The sequence below is a fragment of the Gossypium arboreum genome, chromosome 13 (assembly GCF_025698485.1).
Source record: "Gossypium arboreum isolate Shixiya-1 chromosome 13, ASM2569848v2, whole genome shotgun sequence".
NCBI lineage: Eukaryota > Viridiplantae > Streptophyta > Magnoliopsida > Malvales > Malvaceae > Gossypium > Gossypium arboreum.
In genome coordinates this window covers 95,770,169-95,788,908 of record NC_069082.1, presented here as the reverse complement: position 1 = coordinate 95,788,908, position 18,740 = coordinate 95,770,169, and the positions used below count along the sequence as shown (strand labels likewise).

Here is an 18,740-nt window from a genome sequence, read left to right as displayed (position 1 = left end):
TTTTGGAACACATAACTAGGCATATTCATATCTACACATAATTCTGGCATGATATATAAACGACTTACTATTTTCAATCTCAAACACATAAGTTAAATATATTACAAAGTATACAAATAGTAAGGTCCTCAAATATATGGATCCATCAATAAATTATACAAGTATTTTGATTATCCTAGCAAAATATAAATAGTCGTCATTATATTTACTCAATATGAGGTCAATTCATGAATAGATTTACTTAGATTAGATAGGGCTTTTCAACTTGTAACGTTCTAAGGCTTAGGACAAATATGGAATTCAAGAATAGGAAGCTTCAAAATAGTTTCAAGCATGAAAGTAGTCTGGCACATTGTATAGTTCCATATTATTCTCCTTAATAACCCTTGCCCGTTCACCGCCTTATTTCTCCTTTCTCACCTTCCTTATTTCTCCATGTATGAAGTCACAGTATGATAAAATAACTAAGGCTTAGCTCACGATTTTCTATGCACTAATGATTGAGTTTATTTTTACTTTTATGACTTTGTCACTTTTGACTCTTTTCAACGCATCTTATTCACAACGCTTTTGCTTTTCATTGCAAAAGTACTTTTTTGATTTTTTTTATTTGTTTCGCACATGTTGGCTCACTATATCAAATTGTTTCTTCCTATTTCGCTCTGATTTTTACAAAATTCACCATGATATATCTACTTAACCCTCAATACATATGCCCAAACGTCTAAATTTGCGATTCTGGGGCCAAAGAAAAAGGGTAAGTACAAATTGATGTTTTGGCTTAGTTTTTTTATAGAGGTTCATCAAGAAGAGTTTTCTAGCTCAAAATTGGTACAGAGGATTGATAAATAGGGTTAGTTTTTTTTTCTCTAGGTTATACCAAACAATGCCTTAGGTCATTCTAAGGTATATCAATATTCACAAATTTAATCAATTAGTCACAAATTTAACAATTTATCATTCATACTAGCATGCTAGTTTCCTATATTTTTATGTCATTTGGTATATTTAGTTACTTAATTCTTATTTACAGTGTAAGATATAGAACTTATTAGTCTAAAAATTGAAAATTGAAAATTGAAAATCATTCACTATTATGCCAAATTTATAGTAAACACAATCAACCTATATATATGCTCCTAACCAATCACTCGTATTTCTACAAGCTCAAGCAAACTTTGACAAGAAAAATAGAAGAAAAAGCATAAAAACAAAAATTCCCTATGTTAACCCCCACACTTTAGATAACACATTGTCCTTAATTAGCAACCCTAAATAGATAAAGAAAGAAATTACCCGATTAATTATGGCATTACTGTAGTCTAATGGTGGATGCTTCCTTATTCGTTGAAAGCTCGTAAATGTCGTGCTTCTTCTATGTGAGGTTCCTACACAGAAAATTCGAGAACAAAAAAAAAATATATATATATATTGTTACTTTTACTCCTAAAGCAATAAAAATAAAATTTAATTACAATCCAAAAATAAATTTTAAAAATTTGGTCAATCATCCTCCTCCTCTTGGGAATCCATCTCATCCCTTTCCTCTTCACCTTCCTATCTTCACTGTCTTCCCTTTCCTCGCTTATTGCTCTTTTACTTTATGATGGGAATGTATCGGACCAAACATGTTTGGTGAATAGTTTGGTATTCTCATATTGTTCTGTTGCTCAAATTCTTGAAGAACTGAGTCTGTCTCTTACATCCATCTTATCATTCATTCCATTTGTGGAATATTGCTCTCGCCAATTTTTTTGAGACATCGGTCTTGTTTTTTGTTTAAGTGAAGCCGGAACGTCCACCTTTTTATTTCAGTGTTTGTTCCAGTCCCTTGTTTGCTTTCGTTGAAGCTTCGTATATTTTTATATAATGAATCTCCTGTGAAACTCTTGGATGGTTTCTTGAATTGCTAAGTGGTTTTTATTGGAACTTCAGCCTTTTTGCACAAAGCCGTCACTAAGTGGGAAAAGAAAACCTCGATTTTCTGGCCACTAATGCACCGTTTCATATAATGGTAGATCCATGTCCCGATGCACACCTATTTCTTTTACAAAACAACATATAATAGTACTACTCAAAAATTATTGAGGCAAGAGCAAATCGAGTGCATACAAATTGTATCCACATATTTGCAATAGGGAACATAATTGCTTGATTAAAAGATGTGGGAATATCAGTACCGAGGTGACATTTACATTCATCCTTACCCTACATTATATAATTTAAAATGTTATCCATATTAATGTCTCTAAAATATTATAAGTCACTTTCTTCCCCAAAGTCATTTTCATAATATGGAGCGTTATAAAATTCACAAATAGCCTGAAGGTTGACTCGTACCTTTTTCCATCGTACTAGTACTGTTTCCTACGATGCACTTTATGATCTTCTAGACTCTTGGTCTCTAAAAGATGCATAAAATTCTTGTACCACTAGGACCACAGTAGAGTCTTTAGGGGTTACGCCAAAACATTCCTGCTTATGATATTGGACCAGTGGCCATATGTCCTCATATAGAATCACCGAAGATTTAAAGCCCCATTCTTAGATAAACTTCTTTCCTTGAAGTTCTAAAATAATTTTTCAATGTTTGGATTTGGAAAATTGGCGAGGTTTGTAGCTGTCAATGGTTCGGGTTTGTTAGTTCTCCTAGTTTTTCTCGAAGGCATTTTCGATAAATTTTCTAACTAGACGATCTAACTAACTATCGAGCAATTTATATCAAGATAAATAGGAACAATAAAAATTTGGTTTTGAACCCTTAACATTATAGAAAGGATCGTGATTCCTTGCGAAAAGTCCATGCACTTTCCTCGTTAGTGTGATGTTTTGTTCTTACACTGAGTAAAATCTCTCCCGATGACTCAACAAGCTTTGATGCTTTACTAGAAGTGAGCCTCATTGATCCTAGCCTCAATGTTTGCATCGCTACTTTTTCCTCGAAGTCTGATGCACAACTCACATCTTCCTTGGGTGGAAGCCTCTCCGACGACTTAACAAGCTTCGTTGCTTTTCTCTTGACCATGGATAACTTGGATTGCTTTGGACAGTTCCGCAACTCAAACGAACCACAACACAAGAAACATTTCACTTGCTTCTTCTTGTTCCTTTTTGCCCTCCGAACAAAGTCCTATGGGCTCTCTGTTTGACCCACTGTCCCCTTCAATGACATACTTTTCCAGACAGTTCCACAACCTATGTGGACCACGACACAAAAAAAACTCCATTAGCTTCTTCTCGCTCTCTTTAGCCTTCTTGGCTTCAGCACCACATTGTGCTCGAACCAAATCTCTTAGCCTTTCCTTCCAGCTTGTCATTTCTAGAAAGCACGGATCTCATCGGACAATGTTTCACCATATGTGAACTATTGCAAAGGACACATTTTACCTTCCTCCTATTTTCCTTCAGGTTGTTGGGTTTCCTCTTCCCATTTTATGCTTTCACATTACTACCATTGTCGTTGCCATTGCCAATATCATCCTCGTGGTCTCCCCTACCATTACCCCTTTTCCTTAGACTTGGAAGACCTAAGCTTGTCTTTCTCTATACCTAGCTTGACTACGGACTCTACTACCGTCATGGCTTTTGATAGCTCTTGAAATCTTCCACATTCTAATTCCCGTCTAACCCATGGCTTCAACCCATTCTTGAAGGTAAGAAACTCCTCATTCTCATTCACATCTGAAATTTGGAGCATGAATTCCCTAAACTCTCGCACATACCCCTCAACTGTACCTCGTTGTATAATTCGTTGTAACTTTTCTCAAGCTTCCTCCTTGGGATATTTTGGATAAAACCACCCCTTCAACTCATTCTAGAACTCCTTCCAAGTTTCAATCTTACTATGCCTTTTATCAGTGGACTTGCTCCGCCACTATAAAAGTGCAAAATTAGGAAGAAACATGGATGTAATGTTTACCTTAAGAACACCGTTTGTGATGCTTTTGGCATGAAAGTGTTGCTCCATTCTGTACAAGAAGTTGTCCACATCTCTTGCGGACCTTGTCCCCACAAACTCTTTCAGCTTTGGGACATCTACCTCACAATCGAGTGTTGCACCCAACACTTATTTGGCCACAACTACTCAACACAAAGCAAGCTCTTCCTTGAGCTCCTCAATTATTGTGCTCAAAGCCATCATCGTGGCCATTGTTTCCTCCTTCAAAGCTATTACCATGGCCTCAAATGCATCGTTCCTCTCTATCAACTTATTCCTAGTGGAATTCAGTACCCCTTGTACCTTTTCCATATTGGAACAGAGAGACTCCAACACAAAATCCCTAAGCTGCTCCCTCCTTGAGTCAAACTCACCTGTAAGTCTTTTGACCAACTCGAGCATCTCCATCATGTCCCCTATGAACTCCTCGAGCTTGACTACTCGTTCTTCTAAAGTTGACAACATGTCCCTCAATAGGTTTGCTTTTTTTGCCCTCCCAAGGGTCTCCATTAGCTCAACTTGCTCGACAACTTCTTTCAACATCTTTCAATGGTGCCTTCAACACCTTGCTTAGATACCAATTTTCATAAGGCTAAACTTTCAGTTTTGCAATCTGTACGGCCTTAGGTGATACCTTCTCTTCAAATACGCCTAAGTCAACCTAACTTTCGTAAAGTGGGGATTCTTGCAAAATTCCTCCAAGGCACCAAATTATAGATGAAGCAACTCAAGACAAAAGAACGAAATACAATAGGTCCCTAAAATGGATGATTTACAACTGAGGGGAAGGCTCTCTATTTATAGTTGAGCTCCCCTAAATCCAATGGTCTAGCTAAATTTACATCGATAAACGAGATGAAGTTTATCCTTTCAATTAAGAGATTTACAAGATTTACACAATCAAAATAAATCTAATCTTTATTCCTTTCAATCTTCTAAGATTAATTTCCTTCTTTACCAATGTAGCCTAATTTTCGATATTTGCTTCATTGGGCCACCTAGGCTTCAAATAGACAGGTTTCTCCGCAATTTCTTTGAATCAGACCAATTCTCATGGGTCAAATGAGCCTCATCTAACCAATAAACCTTCATGGGACGCATTTTGTGCTATGGTAACTAGCTTTGAACCTTGGCTCGTGACACATGAACTTATATGAAAGTTTGTATAATTTAATAAAATAGATATTCTATTAAATGCTTATTGTATTTAATATATAAAATATTTTAAATGGTTTGTTTGACTAAGGTTAATTCGATTGACATAGGCATTGTTGCCAATGCAATAGGACATAGATTCGAGTGCGCTAAAGTACATTACCTTCTTATTTAAAGGTTGGAGAAGGGCTATGGGTAGTTATAGGCATTGTATCAAAAAGAGCAAATAAGATAATAACCTATAATGAGATTAATGTTAAAAAAACAAAGGTTAATTCAATTGATGTCAATTACATTAATAAAATAATACCTAAACTATATCATTTTTCTCAAGATGGTATCTAAATTTTTTTATCATAAATAGTACCTAAACTATGCTTTTATTACCTAAATTACCTCGGTTGTTCATTTTGTGACACTTAATAGTTTTAAATTAAAAGAACATAATTAAATTATAAAAAATTAAATTAAACTAAAACTAATCTTTTTTACATCCTCTCTTCTCAAGCTTCTTTCTTCTCTTTTAATGTATTTTTTAATTGTTAAATAATTTTTCTTTACAATCCTCTTATATTTGTTTTTCTTTTGTTATAATAAAAAATTTAAATTAAATTAAAACTAATCTTTTTTACACCAACTCTTCTCACTATTCTTTCTTCTCTTTTAGTAACTTTTTTTAATTGTTAAATAACTCTTTTTACAATCCTCTTATATTTGTTTTTCTTTTGCTACTTAGCTTCTTCTTAATATTTGGATTTCACGCATTATATGGGTTATTTCCATTAGAGAGGCTTATCCAACAATTAACTAATTTATACAAAATATAAAAAGGAAAAGAGAAAATTATTTTAAGAAAATAATACATGAGTTTTGAATTGAGGTGAAAAAGGAATTGGAATTGAAGTTTAAAAACAAAAAGAAACTCGCAGAATATGAATTTTGTCGCTGAAAACTGGTGTGGATGAGATCTTCAACATGTTTTTGAATTTTTCATCACCACAATTTTAGGGTAAAGAACAAAAGAAATAAATATATTTATAAGGAAATAATATTTAATTTAAAAAAAATTAACTAAAAAGTGTCATATATCACAAAAGGATTAGTTAAGAGATTCTTTTAACAGTGGAACCAATTTACGCAACAAAATATAGTTTAGGTACCACTTATGACAAAAAAAAAAATCAAGCTTAAGAAAAATGATATAAATTAAGCACCATTTTATGATTTAAACCTAAATTAATTAGATAACTGACAAAAAGAAAATTAAAATACCAACTTGAGAAAAGGATATGAGTTAAATACTATTTTATAATTTAAGCCTAAATTAATTGAAAAAGAATCCCCAGCTTCACGATTGGATTTCAAATTTACAATAGATTTAAAATAATTTTACTTTAAAATTAAACAATTTAGACTTGAAATTACCGACTAAAAGCCCAACTCAAATTTCAATTCATAAAAACCTAAACTCAAGATTTGTCAGCTCAATATTACTTATTTTTATTTTCAAACTGTAATTTATTGTTCATAAGAGGTTAATATATATAGTTACTTCAACTACCTATTTAGCACCTAAATTTTAAATTTAATTAGTACTTAAATTTAGAAATAGTAAGTTAATTTAGTATTTTTTTAGGTACTTAACTTTGTTAAAGTATAATGAAATGGTGCTAATGACCAATAGCATGATAACACATGGTCTCTTATATTTTAATATGTGGTAATTTTTTAATAATTTTTATTTTTTTGCCATAGCAAAATGTAAGCTGCGCGTGTCACATTGTTATTGATCGTCAATACCACATAGTGTAAGTTAACTTATGATTTTCAAATTTAGGCACTAGTCAAGTCTAAGAAAAATGTGCTAAATAAATACAAGTTGTCAAATTCAAGTACTTATGTATAGAGGTGCTTATGGGCCGAGCCGAGCCAAGCCAAACCAAAATTTTAGGCCCATTTGTTGGGCCCAACACTCAAAATGGACCTAAAATTTTGCCTAAGTTTGACTCGGATAAAAATGTGAAACCTGAGCTCGACCCATTTTTATATTATTTTTTAATATAAATTTTATTTAAAAAATATAATACATCAAAAATACTAAAAGATAGAACAATAACAAAATTAACAATAAAACAAGAGATACAATAACAATAAAATAGTAGCAACGTAATATTGAAAAGATAACAAAATAGTAAAAAATAAGAAAATAGTAACAAAAAAAAAAGAGAGTAAAAAAACAGCAACAAAAAAACTGCATATTCGGGCCAACCTAGGCTGAAAAAGTCTTACCCAATAACCGACCTATTTTTTAAACAGGTATTATTTTTTACCCAAATCTATTTTTCAAATTTATATTTTTATTCAAATCCACGCTCTTTTTAAGCGAACTTTCAGGCCAGACTAAGCCGGATGGCTCAACTCATGAATAGGTCTACTTATGTATACGTTTATAGAAAAAAGGGAGCAATTTATTGGATAAAGATCCGATTACGAGAGAGCTTAGGTCCAGACAAAAGGGAGCCCAACAAGTAACCAAGGTTTCCAGGCTCTGTACACACTAAAAAAAAAAAAACAAACAAAAAACAAAACAAAACAAAGGGAGCATACCCCTTCGGAGCGTAACAGCCTTTAGATGGACGTCTAAAGCAATGCAGCTTTCCACTCATCAATCCAAGTCAAGTACGAGGCATCGCAGGTACAAAATTACCAGAGATATCTACTCCCCAATTACCGTGACAGTAGTATAGATGGGTGTCAAAACTCCATCCTTGTACGCTCTGAAGGAAGCCAGCCACCGCCAACCCAAGATGCAACGAAAAGAAGCAAGCCCCAAAATGAAGAAACCCAGCCAGGCGACCTCCATTCACAACCCAGATAGCTATGATGAAATACCCCTACTTCAGGACAGCGAGGGTCCAACAAAGATCCACCATGCCTCTGCCGTAGACTCAACCAAGCTACCTAATATGGCACTAAGATCAATTGAAATTTCCAATTATCAAACCTTTTATTCAACACATCCATAATTGTGAGTTATCAATTGAAATCAAGAATCTTGATCAAAGCTTTTTTTTCCCCTTGAAGAAATTCATCATATAAATATTAATATCCATAAATTAAAAGGAAATTAGTGTTATAACAAAAAAAAAAAAAAAAGCGAAATGCTTCACACTTCTCTCATGCTCACTGCATTCTTTCATACTGTACAATATATAAATGACATTCTTACAAAAACAAAGTACTGGTGACATAAAAAATCGGCACCAGCTTGACTCAATAAAATTTCTATTCACGCTAAATATGAACATCATTCAGAAAAACAAGAAAAAAAAAAAGACTAAACATTTTCCATTAGCTGCATTATCAACCACAACACACAGCAACAGCATGTGATTTGTGGACATCTTACCACCGTTAATTTATGGACTATGCAAATTCCGGAGATGATCAACCACATCAAAGGAAACACTAAGCTTTTGATAATCAGCACGGTGAAGGAGATTTCCTTGAGTTTGTACAGAATCTCTAGGCTTAGGATCTGTCTTTCTCATTTTGGTTGAACAGCAATGACGAACACGGATCCGATGATTCCTTGTCTCCATCGTATACCTGCCATGAACTTTAACCACCAATAGAGCTTCCTTATCTCGGTCGTCTTCACACCACCAATTTTGTGGAACACCATCGACAAACTCTTCCTGGGTGTGGAATGCCTCAATATGAACTGATACCTCTGCTACATGATCTGGTTTAATTATGCCAGCAGCTGGAGTAACCTGGGCCAAACATCACATATATGTTAATAACTTTTATCCCAAAGACTAACAAGCAGAACACTCCAGATCATGAATATGAACTTCTTTTACTTCATATTTTTGCAAAAAAATAAAAAACAATAAAAAAAATAAAGCCCTATTGAAGCTTGTAACCATGTCTGACCATATTCAACATTACAAGATGGACATGAATTTGAGTTTGCAAACAAAATTGATCCCTAAGCATGAAATATTTAGTAACTTAAAAGAAAAGGCCTTCTTTAAACAGGAAAAACAAGGAGCAGCCTGCCAAGGCCATAAACAACTTTTAATTTGCTCCATAAGTCTGCAGCAGTTCAACTTTGATCCAAAGATAATCAAAATTGCACCTAAAGCTCACTGCTAGTAAAGTAAAACCTAGTAGAAAGATTCCAAAGACAATTCCCTCAACTGATTTTTTTCTTTCAATACAAAGGATTTCAAATCCCTAGCAATATGAACCAGCACCAATTCTTACCCCATTAAGGGTAAAATAATTTCTCTTCAATCAAAAAGAAAACCTACCTGAAGCCATCGTGGAAAGCCAAAGGAACCTCTTGGATGATGATATGATGCCTGTCCATCATCCTTGATTGTAGATTCACCTTGACAAACTATTTCAAACAAAGCAATGCTTTCTGTGCATTTATTTGTGATGCGCAAAATTGATGTGTCCTGGTTTTGGAGGATTATATTGTTGGTGCTGACAATTGTTTCTGGAATTTTGCATAATTCTTGAAGCTTGCATCTAACTTCCTCATTTGATCTCACTATATCTCCAAATTCTTGTCTCCTTACTGACTCATCAATATGAGCAATTTCAACAGTAAATAAGCAAATGACAGGTTTGTGATCACTGTCTGTCACATCCATGCAAGACTCGTACCTATTCAAGAGATATATCAGGATTTATTCAAGATAATTATTGATAACAAAAAAATAGATGATAAGGGGGAAAAAATGCAGTCTGGCCTGAAATTACAAAATCTGTGTATTGAAATGGTAATATTAACAAGCATACCCATTTTTCCACATACAACAAAAAAAAAGAGAAAAAAGGAGACAAGGAAAGAGAACAACCAGTCTGCCATGACCTTTTCACAATGTTCATTTACAGGAAAACAAATCACAAGTTGATTAGTCTGCCATAATATGTGACTCTTTGAATTTATCAAAATCCATCTGTCCATTAACATGTCAGCAAACGGATGGAATTTGCCATGAGCCACCTTAGTCGGCATAACATGTAGAAATTTCTGTCCATATTCTGATACCAGGTTGATGGGATAGATAGATAGATTTGGAACAAATTAAAAAAGCTGTGAATAAATGATCAAGCCATTTTAGATCTCAGATGGAAGACAAAAGAAATTTGCTAAATGGTGCAATTTACTCCTGGTATTACATATCTGGATCAGAAAATAATCAATGTGTGAAAACCTTTTTGAAAAAGTTGATAAGCACATAAGGCTGTTAAAGCATTGCCTTCAACAGAAAGGATCACAACAGATTATGAAAGAGAATCATAGCATGCAATTATTTGAAAGAAATTAAACCATCCCTAAATATTGCCAAAACAGAAACCAATCAGAACTTACCGTGATACTGAAGAGATAACAGGACACTCTAAACTGCATTCAGATCCCAATGTTCGCCGGCTATCACGATATAAGATTCTGTCACACCAGGCGGGAATGCGCTTCTTTTCACCAGAATCGTAGCCTTTAAAGTTAAGCATTGTAAAGGTACTTTTAGCCAATTAAATATGTGAAATTACAATAAAAATTATAATACCAGTCATACCAAGAAACCTTTTTCGTGAACCCCTAGTGAAAAACATCTTAATAGACTACTTCAAACTTTAACAAGAGCAATTGCTGAACCACTTTATGAATCATAAAATGCACAGCAGAAGGTGGATTGTTAAAACAAACATGTGACTTAGCTGATACAGAGTTTAGAAAAAAGATGAGGAATTCATAACTAACATACAAGATACCTGATAAACCAGCTACATGTTTATCAAATTTGTATGTGGGAGCAAAAGTAATAACTGCTTCCCGCATTCCCTGGAAAACATTTCCAGCTTCCATCTCTGCTCGGAGTTGATCCCTTTCTCTGAGCCAATCAAAGCTTCTTTGAGATATAAAATCTCTTGCTTCATCATATGACACATCATCAAGCCGATAATTAAAATCGCCAAGAAATACAACCATGTCTGCTTCAGATAATTCAGGCATTCCTTCAACAGAGTTGGCACCCGTAGCCTGTAAAAGCATCAACCCTTACACACTAACCAGAAGGGATGAATATTTTAGAAGGAAAATGAAACAAAAATGGTGGCTATTATAGCAACCAAGGTGTATACATACATTAGCTCCACGAACCATTTGAACGGCCGATGACGCACCAGCTGCAATAGAAAGGACCAATGGCAAGCTAGATCTATAAACAAGCCAAAATAAATATATTGAGCAGGCAAGCGTGCAACACAATAACAGGTACAACACCATACCAGCGCCAGCATTGAAGAGATTAGATTGTCGACTAAACGTCATTGTACGATATACATGGTCAAAATCAGCATTGCGACGACCGACAGCTTCCAAATGAGCAGCAAAGTGACAATTAACAAAGCAAAAGATTCTATCATACACTCTCAGTCTTAAACCAACAGCTCCCTGGGTGCACAAGCAAATGTATAATATTGTTAAACGAAAACCTATCAATTGTTAAAATTTATTTTTTCTAAGCCAACTAGTTCACAAGCCAAAAGCAATATATTTCTTATAACTTTCATAGTCAATCAGAACCCCATGTGCAAACCAAATATCTAGAGAGAAAGTATAACATTTTCAATGACTCTAATCCATCATACTTATGAGTTTAGGAACTAAATAAGGTAGCACCAAGAAACAGTGACAAAGTTCTCATACGCAATTATAGTCTATTCTCCACACTTTAACCCAAGAATCACTAGAATACTAAGAAGAAACCATATATCCATTTCCATAGCACTCTAAATTTCAGTTTAACATTGAGTCTAGTATTTCATTCACTAAAACTTTTATGCCGAAATGCATTGTATACATTTCTAACATAAGAAAACATTCTTGAGCATTATAAATTATATTAGGCTGATTTATTAATATCTACATTATATAGAAAATCATTCACTTATCACATGCCTCTTTAGGGATGAAAAATACCTTGCAGCTAGAATTTGCACTAAAACTTTTATGATGATATGTATGAAAAACAAGTCCAATATAAATATGTATATTTGCTCATGAAGAAAATGATTATGCTTATATACTAACTATACTGATATTTATTAAAATCTCTGTTACACAGAACGAATTTACATGTCATGCCAATTTAAGGAAGAATAATACCTTGTTACCAATCGCACGCCCAAAGCCGCATGGGACTGCAGCAGCATCAATATCCCCAACATCTGGTTTAAGATTATCCTTGACCCTAAAACAAAAATTCAACCATTAGATATAAAAATTCAGGAAACAAGCACAAATAAAACATGAAAGCGAACTTGAGTAAATGGTAAGGAATAAAGAAACAGATCAATAACAAGACTAGTTCTAGCAGATAAAGACCGAATGATTCTTACGGAATTCAAATCATTCAATCAGCAAGTTCGAACTCCGTTTCTATTTATTTTTAAATACTGTAAATTTGTTGGGAAGTAATTTATTTCCTCTTGTGTTTTATTCAAAGATACATCTACGTGGCATGTAATAGCTTAGAATCTATGTGCCCCCTTAGAAGCCTAGTCAGCACATACTTCGAAATAGTTCCTTTGATAAACAATGCATGCATGGAGCATTGAAGTCTAATTCGTCATTAAAACTGCACAATCTCGTTATCACTCTCTTTCCTCACTGATTTGAGAAAGAATCAAATAACACATAGCTATGGTGAAAGATCATTCACATAAATAGGATTACCTCAATTTAGAATGAAGGATATTCGTTGCAATCAAATCGGCAATAATTAATTCAAATTTTAAATTTTAGAAAAGAATGGATCTGACTCAAAACTATATTTTCTTAGAATTTTGTAGAGGAAGAGTCTCAAAAACAACCCTTTTAGAAACTTTTTGAGGAAAAGAATAAAAAACAACCTTTCTTACAGAAAATGAGAAAATAAAAGTGAGATATCCTCGTATTAGAGTTTTAATTTATGGGTTGGAACACAGATACTTCAGTTTTACAGCAAAACTTATTTCCTGTAGAATTCCTTATTTTCACACGAAATAAAAGTTAAGAAATTAGAATAAAAAAATATTCAGCAATCCTGAAATGCCTTTCAGCCTTGCAAGAAACAAATGATAAGAACAAGTATTCTGATATAGATGTTTTCATTGGAAAACAATATCACCGGAGGAATAGGAATTAGAGTTTTACATTTATTTAATTTCTTTAGGAGTTTTAGTTTTACTAGGTTTTCTATTTCCTTATAAACTTTAAATTAGGAATTCTATTAGGACTTTAAAATAGGAATTAGATTAGGATTTTCCTTTGTAATTAACAGCCTATAAAAAGGCTGCCAATATGAAATAATTTTTTATCACAAGCGTTAGTTTGGGAAGGGGGTTCAGTCAAAGACGAATCTGCCTTTGAGTAACCATAGGTCGAAGCAAGGATACTTTCTCGTCTAGACCTGTGACTAAATCTTACGCCAAGGCGCATAACATATTCCTGTATATCTAACATAACTATAGTTCCAAAAAAGAAACTTCAACAGGAGAAGAGCAAAAGAATAACAGAAAAACATGATGGACACTCACCAAACAGCAATAAGCATGCCTGCCAACTGCCTAGATCCAACACGCTCAAATTTTCTCCACTGATGCGATTGCTTTCCCATCACATCCTGTGATTTTCTTTCCATCATATCATGCAATGTTTCATCTATCATATCCAACCACCACTGTCCAACAGCACTCCCGTCACGCCCCACCTATGGTAAATGGGATAGGTAAATAAGTTGTCATAAATAGAGTGTTAAAAAAAATGCAGACTTTGTATGCACAAGGATTTGGTCTTCATATTCAGCATGTAGCTTCAATAATGCTTATGGTTAAAATGATAGGCATCTATTCCATAAATCATTATTTTCAGTGCAGTTCTCCTTCTAGGTCTTATACATACAGCTAGTTTGATAGAGAAAACTATAGCATGCTTTATAGGAAGGGAAAATCTTCATTCCAACTGTCCTTATACGAACTAAAGTTATCAACTGCGTTATTTTCTACCCCAATTTTAAAGATAGCCATTGATTTCAGCATAAAAATGATCACTTAACTGTCGGCCATCTCTTCAAATGGCAAAGTAACTAAAAATAAAGAGCATTCTGAGAAAAGAAAAAAGCACAAGTTGCTTAGATATCTATTTCTTTGTTTCTCCCATAATTCTTAATCATCTTCTTTGGAATCTCTACATTTTTACTTAAACTGATTAGATACTTTACTTATTTAAGCAGAAGACAATGGTGAAACATGAAACTTGTCCCAAAATGCCCTCCCACCCCACCCCCCTTCCTTTCATTCGCACAAGTCTGTGCAATGAATGTTAATTGCTCATAAACCTAACATATATCTTTCCTCTTTAATACTAGTAACATAAAACAGATATGCACTCCACCATACACAAGCTATATTGTGCACTTGTTCAGTGAAACATTATGTCCAACCGAAACCCAGACATTCTTAACCCATGCATGATTATTACGAAACAGCATGTATTTAACATGTTTCGCTGACTGAAAGAGATCACATGCAACAGATTACCACTTTGCACTGAAATCAATTCAGCAACTGAGACCTGTTCTTTGTTTCAGAAATATTACTCTAGAATCATAATGCTAAGCTTACCAACATTAATGCATTGTAAACCATAATGAAGAAGATATCTTACAGATTCTCTCACTGCAGACATTGCAAGAAAACCTGCACCCATTTCAACTTCTTGCAATCCAATAACAATAATTCCAACATCTGAAACAGCAGAATGTAGCCAAGATTCAAGCGAGCCCTTAGATGCTCGCCCTTGCGCAACATTCCATGTACCAGTTAATATAGTTAAATTTTCCATCCTTGTATATAGAAATCCTTTTGCAGTCAATTCAGAATACAATATGCCATCAAGAGGTCCAGGGGATGTGATACTCCATCCACGTATACCACCATGCTTTGCCAGGGTGTAGATATAACCAGCGCCAATGGCCATCTTCAGTACAGGACTGCTGTGAGCAACCCATTCTCCAAGCTTATTACCATCAAGGTCTAGAGCATGGACAGTGCCACTTGCATAACCAGCCCATATTTTTGATCTGAAGCTGCATAAGCATAGAACCGCAGAAGGATGAGGCTGAATATCTTGAATACGATTTCCATTTCCATCCCACTGAATAAGCATACCATTCGCACAGCCAACCCAAATCATCCCGTCAATAGTTATTGTGAGTGCTTCAATCCTCCGACTATCATCAAGAAAGCCCCCTTTTGCTGCAACTCGACGAACAGCATCAGCTGCTCCCATTATGGCATTACGTGACTGCTGAAAGAAACCAAAGGAACTTTGTGTTTTCTCCTTCTTTGAACTTGCAACAATCTTCATCTTTATCTCATCTTCCATGGCAAAGTCAGGAACCAATGACAAATCTGCTCTATTTTCAATTTGACCGTCAATGTTGAAAACTTTGAGTAACTCCCTCGTCCGAGCATCCCTGAAATTTTGAAATTCTGAGAAAACCTAACAAAAGTAACAGAAAGGAGACAAAAAAAGAAATCTTTTACAAGAGCGGTGTAAGATAAGATGATCTAAATTCAAATTGGAGCTAAATTAATACAAGTAAAGTAACTAGAAATTCTAATTGTGCAAGAAGTTAATTAAGATCCACATTCTTGATTTTGCAACCTCAAATATCTCAAAAATAAACAAAAATACATTAAGAATCTCTATATCCTTCTAACCTATAAACAGGAACAGAAATAGAGCCAACATCTGGGGTAAAATCAGATTGATCTATTACTTATAATTTCAAAAATCCCATATTTGGACAGAAAATGACAAGTTTTAACAATTTTACATGTAAAAAGCTTTCAGTGTCACATTTTTCACAAAAAAAATTATACAATTATCTCCTTTCATGCACAGAGCAAATAAATTAGATTTCAAAGTGAGATCCTATTTGTAATAGTTGACTTTTTATTTTATTACAAATCTTAAATGGCAAGGGCCTCTGTCCAAGAACTGTGATAAAGGAATGATGATGTCTTGTAGAAATATTTAGAAACTGACAGGTTACAGTGCGTAGAAGAACAGTGTATTAGCAAGAGGTACAAGATCATCATAGCTGATCTAGACTATCAATAAGGGGGTAGATGTGGAAGGTCTTTATAGCTTATTATTTATCAAAGAGGAACTGAACATGTAACAATATGCCAACAGAACTTTGTTAATTTTAAGGGTGCAGTTTCCACGGTCTAGACATACCACAATGCAAAAGAAAGATAACCAGAACTCCATACTTTAGCTCGAATATTATCTGACAGAAGGCACTTGATATCTGAATTTAATATAGAACTGAAGCCATTTACAGCGACTTGACTCCTAAGGTCAATAAATGATTTCCCCATTAACGAAGAAGCCATATGCCGTTCTTCCATTGACAGAGAGAGCGCATTGTTAATAGATTCCCATGGCCAAATCCTGATATTACCCCCTTCTGAACCAGACCACAAATCCCCTGAATCAAAGTAAAACAAAAACAAAAATTAAAGCAAATAAGATTATGTCAAAAGAGATCATCATTCTTACCACTGGACGCGAGCAAGCAATTGTAACAGGAAACTTTGAGTAGGGATGCATAAATAGTTCTTGAAGATACATTTTGCTCTTCTTGACATGTATTTATTAGAGACGAATTTCAGTTTTAAGAATAAACAGTTTATGGAGGATGGAGTTTTTTAACTAAAAATTTCTAGATCCATGCCAGGCTATGTGTTTGCTCCTTGGCTTTTCAGAGGCAAGGTGGTGATAATTAAAACTTTCAAAATCTAAAAATATGCTAATCTATTATTAATCAACCGTCCATCAAAATTGCACGTAACACATTCAATAGAGGTTAGATTGAGAGTTCTCATTATTACTATTACAAGTAATCTATTAATTTCTTGTAAATGTTCTGGCAGTGGATCCACATTAATAGGGAGAAAACCAAAAAGCATAAGTAGAGAAAAGCAAAAGGGAAAACAGACCATAACAAGTGAAAACAACGGAAAGCACGGGGCCGCGATGAGCCTGCCAACACCACCCTTCCTTAAACCCACCACTCTCACAATCCATCTTCCAGCCTCTGATCTTTCCATCCTTATGCCCACTCCAGACAACTCCATTCCCCTCATCCCCCACCATACACATCACCGCCGCATTCCCATTCCCGTTCCCATTCGATAATATCGCCGACGACTCCCTAAACGGCGCAGCCTCCTCCTCCTCCCCTTCCTCGTATAAATCTTTCAATTCCCAAACCCTGACAGCGCCGCTCTCGCTGCCGGCCCAAAGCTGCCCGTCGGTAGAGGCAATCGTTTTCAAGAAGCGGCCGAATTGGGTCTCCCTGAGGGGATGTGGTCGAAGCTGGAGGTAGGGAGGGCGATTAGGGTGGAGGGGTTTGCGATCAGGCAGGGTGAAAATGCCTTGGCCACCGCCTTTAGCCACAAACTCAGGTAGGGAGGGTTTGGGACGAGAGGTGTTTTGCGGTAGAAGATTGCGGTCAAGGAATTGGATCATGTAGTCGAGGCGTCGGTTGGTGGAGTGGAGGGAAGGGTAAGAGGGATGCGAATCATCGTCAGAAGAGGAGGCGTAACGGTCGAAGATTCTGGGACTAAGATCGGGAACGTCGTCGTTGGCGTCCATGTCGGGATGTAGAACCTAGTGTGTTATTGGTTAGAGAATGAATAAGTGAGGAGGAAATTTGACTCTGGAGCGACATTTAGCTAGTTATTCACGCTTTCAGCCGCATACCCCGCAGTAACGTAACTACAATTACAGTTTTTCCTTCCGATAAATTAAAAGTTTACAACACCTCTATTCTCAATTTCATCCCTCCCTCCCTCAATTGGATTCTTTTTGTACTTTTTGTACACATGAGGATTGAATTTTAATAAATTAAAATAGAGAGGCTCATTCTTAGTTTTCATAAAACAGGGAATGAACTTCAAATTAGACCTTTACACAAAACATGTCGTCCAATTAATTCCAAAAAAAAAAGAAAACCAATTCTTAAAATATAAATGAAAATAATTAAATTGTTAAAAGAATGAAAAACATGCCACCGACTAAATATTGTTGAAGATGTGTTGTCAGGCGAGGTTGACCAGAAAACCATTTCACCAAAATAGGTTTCTTATGTTTATATAAAAACAATGAAATGTAACCATAAGAGTAAACTACATCATTAGTTAATAAATTATAAATAAATTTTCGTTTTAATTATTTAATTAAAATTTTATAATTTAATTATTAAATTTTTGAAATAGTTTTTTTAGTTTTCCTTCTTTTAAGTGACACTTTTTAGTTTGAATAATACTAATTTTAGTACTTAATTTTTATACTTTCTATCAATTTAACTTTGATTATATATAAAATAATAAAATTTGAAATTCTTTTAAAAAATTTAGAAAATTATAAAATTTAAAATTAAAGTAAATAAATTTTTTAAAATTGATAAAGTGAGAAAATGAGATAAATTTGTTTTAAACCCTCCAAATACAATACCCATTTTTAAAAATAGAAAAAAAATTAAGACAAATTATTGCTTCTTCTTTTTTA

The 18,740-nt window shown here is 34.5% G+C and overlaps 1 protein-coding gene across 2 annotated transcripts; it reads right to left on the bottom strand.

Moving 5' to 3' along the window:
• Positions 1–7,538: 7,538 nt before the first annotated feature.
• On the bottom strand, positions 7,539–18,108 carry LOC108456982 (type II inositol polyphosphate 5-phosphatase 15-like). Of its 2 annotated transcripts, XM_017755766.2 has the most exons (11): positions 17,168–18,107; positions 16,404–16,656; positions 14,823–15,633; positions 13,694–13,866; positions 12,282–12,366; positions 11,402–11,567; positions 11,259–11,299; positions 10,886–11,153; positions 10,485–10,608; positions 9,412–9,772; positions 7,539–8,868 (listed from the first exon to the last, which is right to left on the bottom strand). In XM_017755766.2, the coding sequence occupies exons 1-11, from the start codon at positions 17,823–17,825 to the stop codon at positions 8,512–8,514; spliced, it is 3,297 nt and encodes a 1,098-aa protein (XP_017611255.1). In that variant the 5' UTR covers positions 17,826–18,107; the 3' UTR covers positions 7,539–8,511. The 2 variants fall into 2 exon arrangements, with proteins under 2 accessions (XP_017611255.1, XP_017611254.1); XM_017755765.2 differs by having other exon boundaries at positions 11,259–11,567; positions 17,168–18,108.
• Positions 18,109–18,740: the final 632 nt, after the last annotated feature.

Coding starts and splice junctions, on each gene's coding strand:
- LOC108456982 (XM_017755765.2), bottom strand. CDS start 17,825: ATGGACGCCAACGACGACGTTCCCGATCTTAGTCCCAGAATCTTCGAC. Junction 16,657..17,167: donor CGTTGTTTTCACTTGTTATG/GTCTGTTTTCCC, acceptor ACTTTGATTCAG/GGGATTTGTGGTCTGGTTCA. Junction 11,154..11,258: donor AAATGGTTCGTGGAGCTAAT/GTATGTATACAC, acceptor ATGCTTTTACAG/GCTACGGGTGCCAACTCTGT.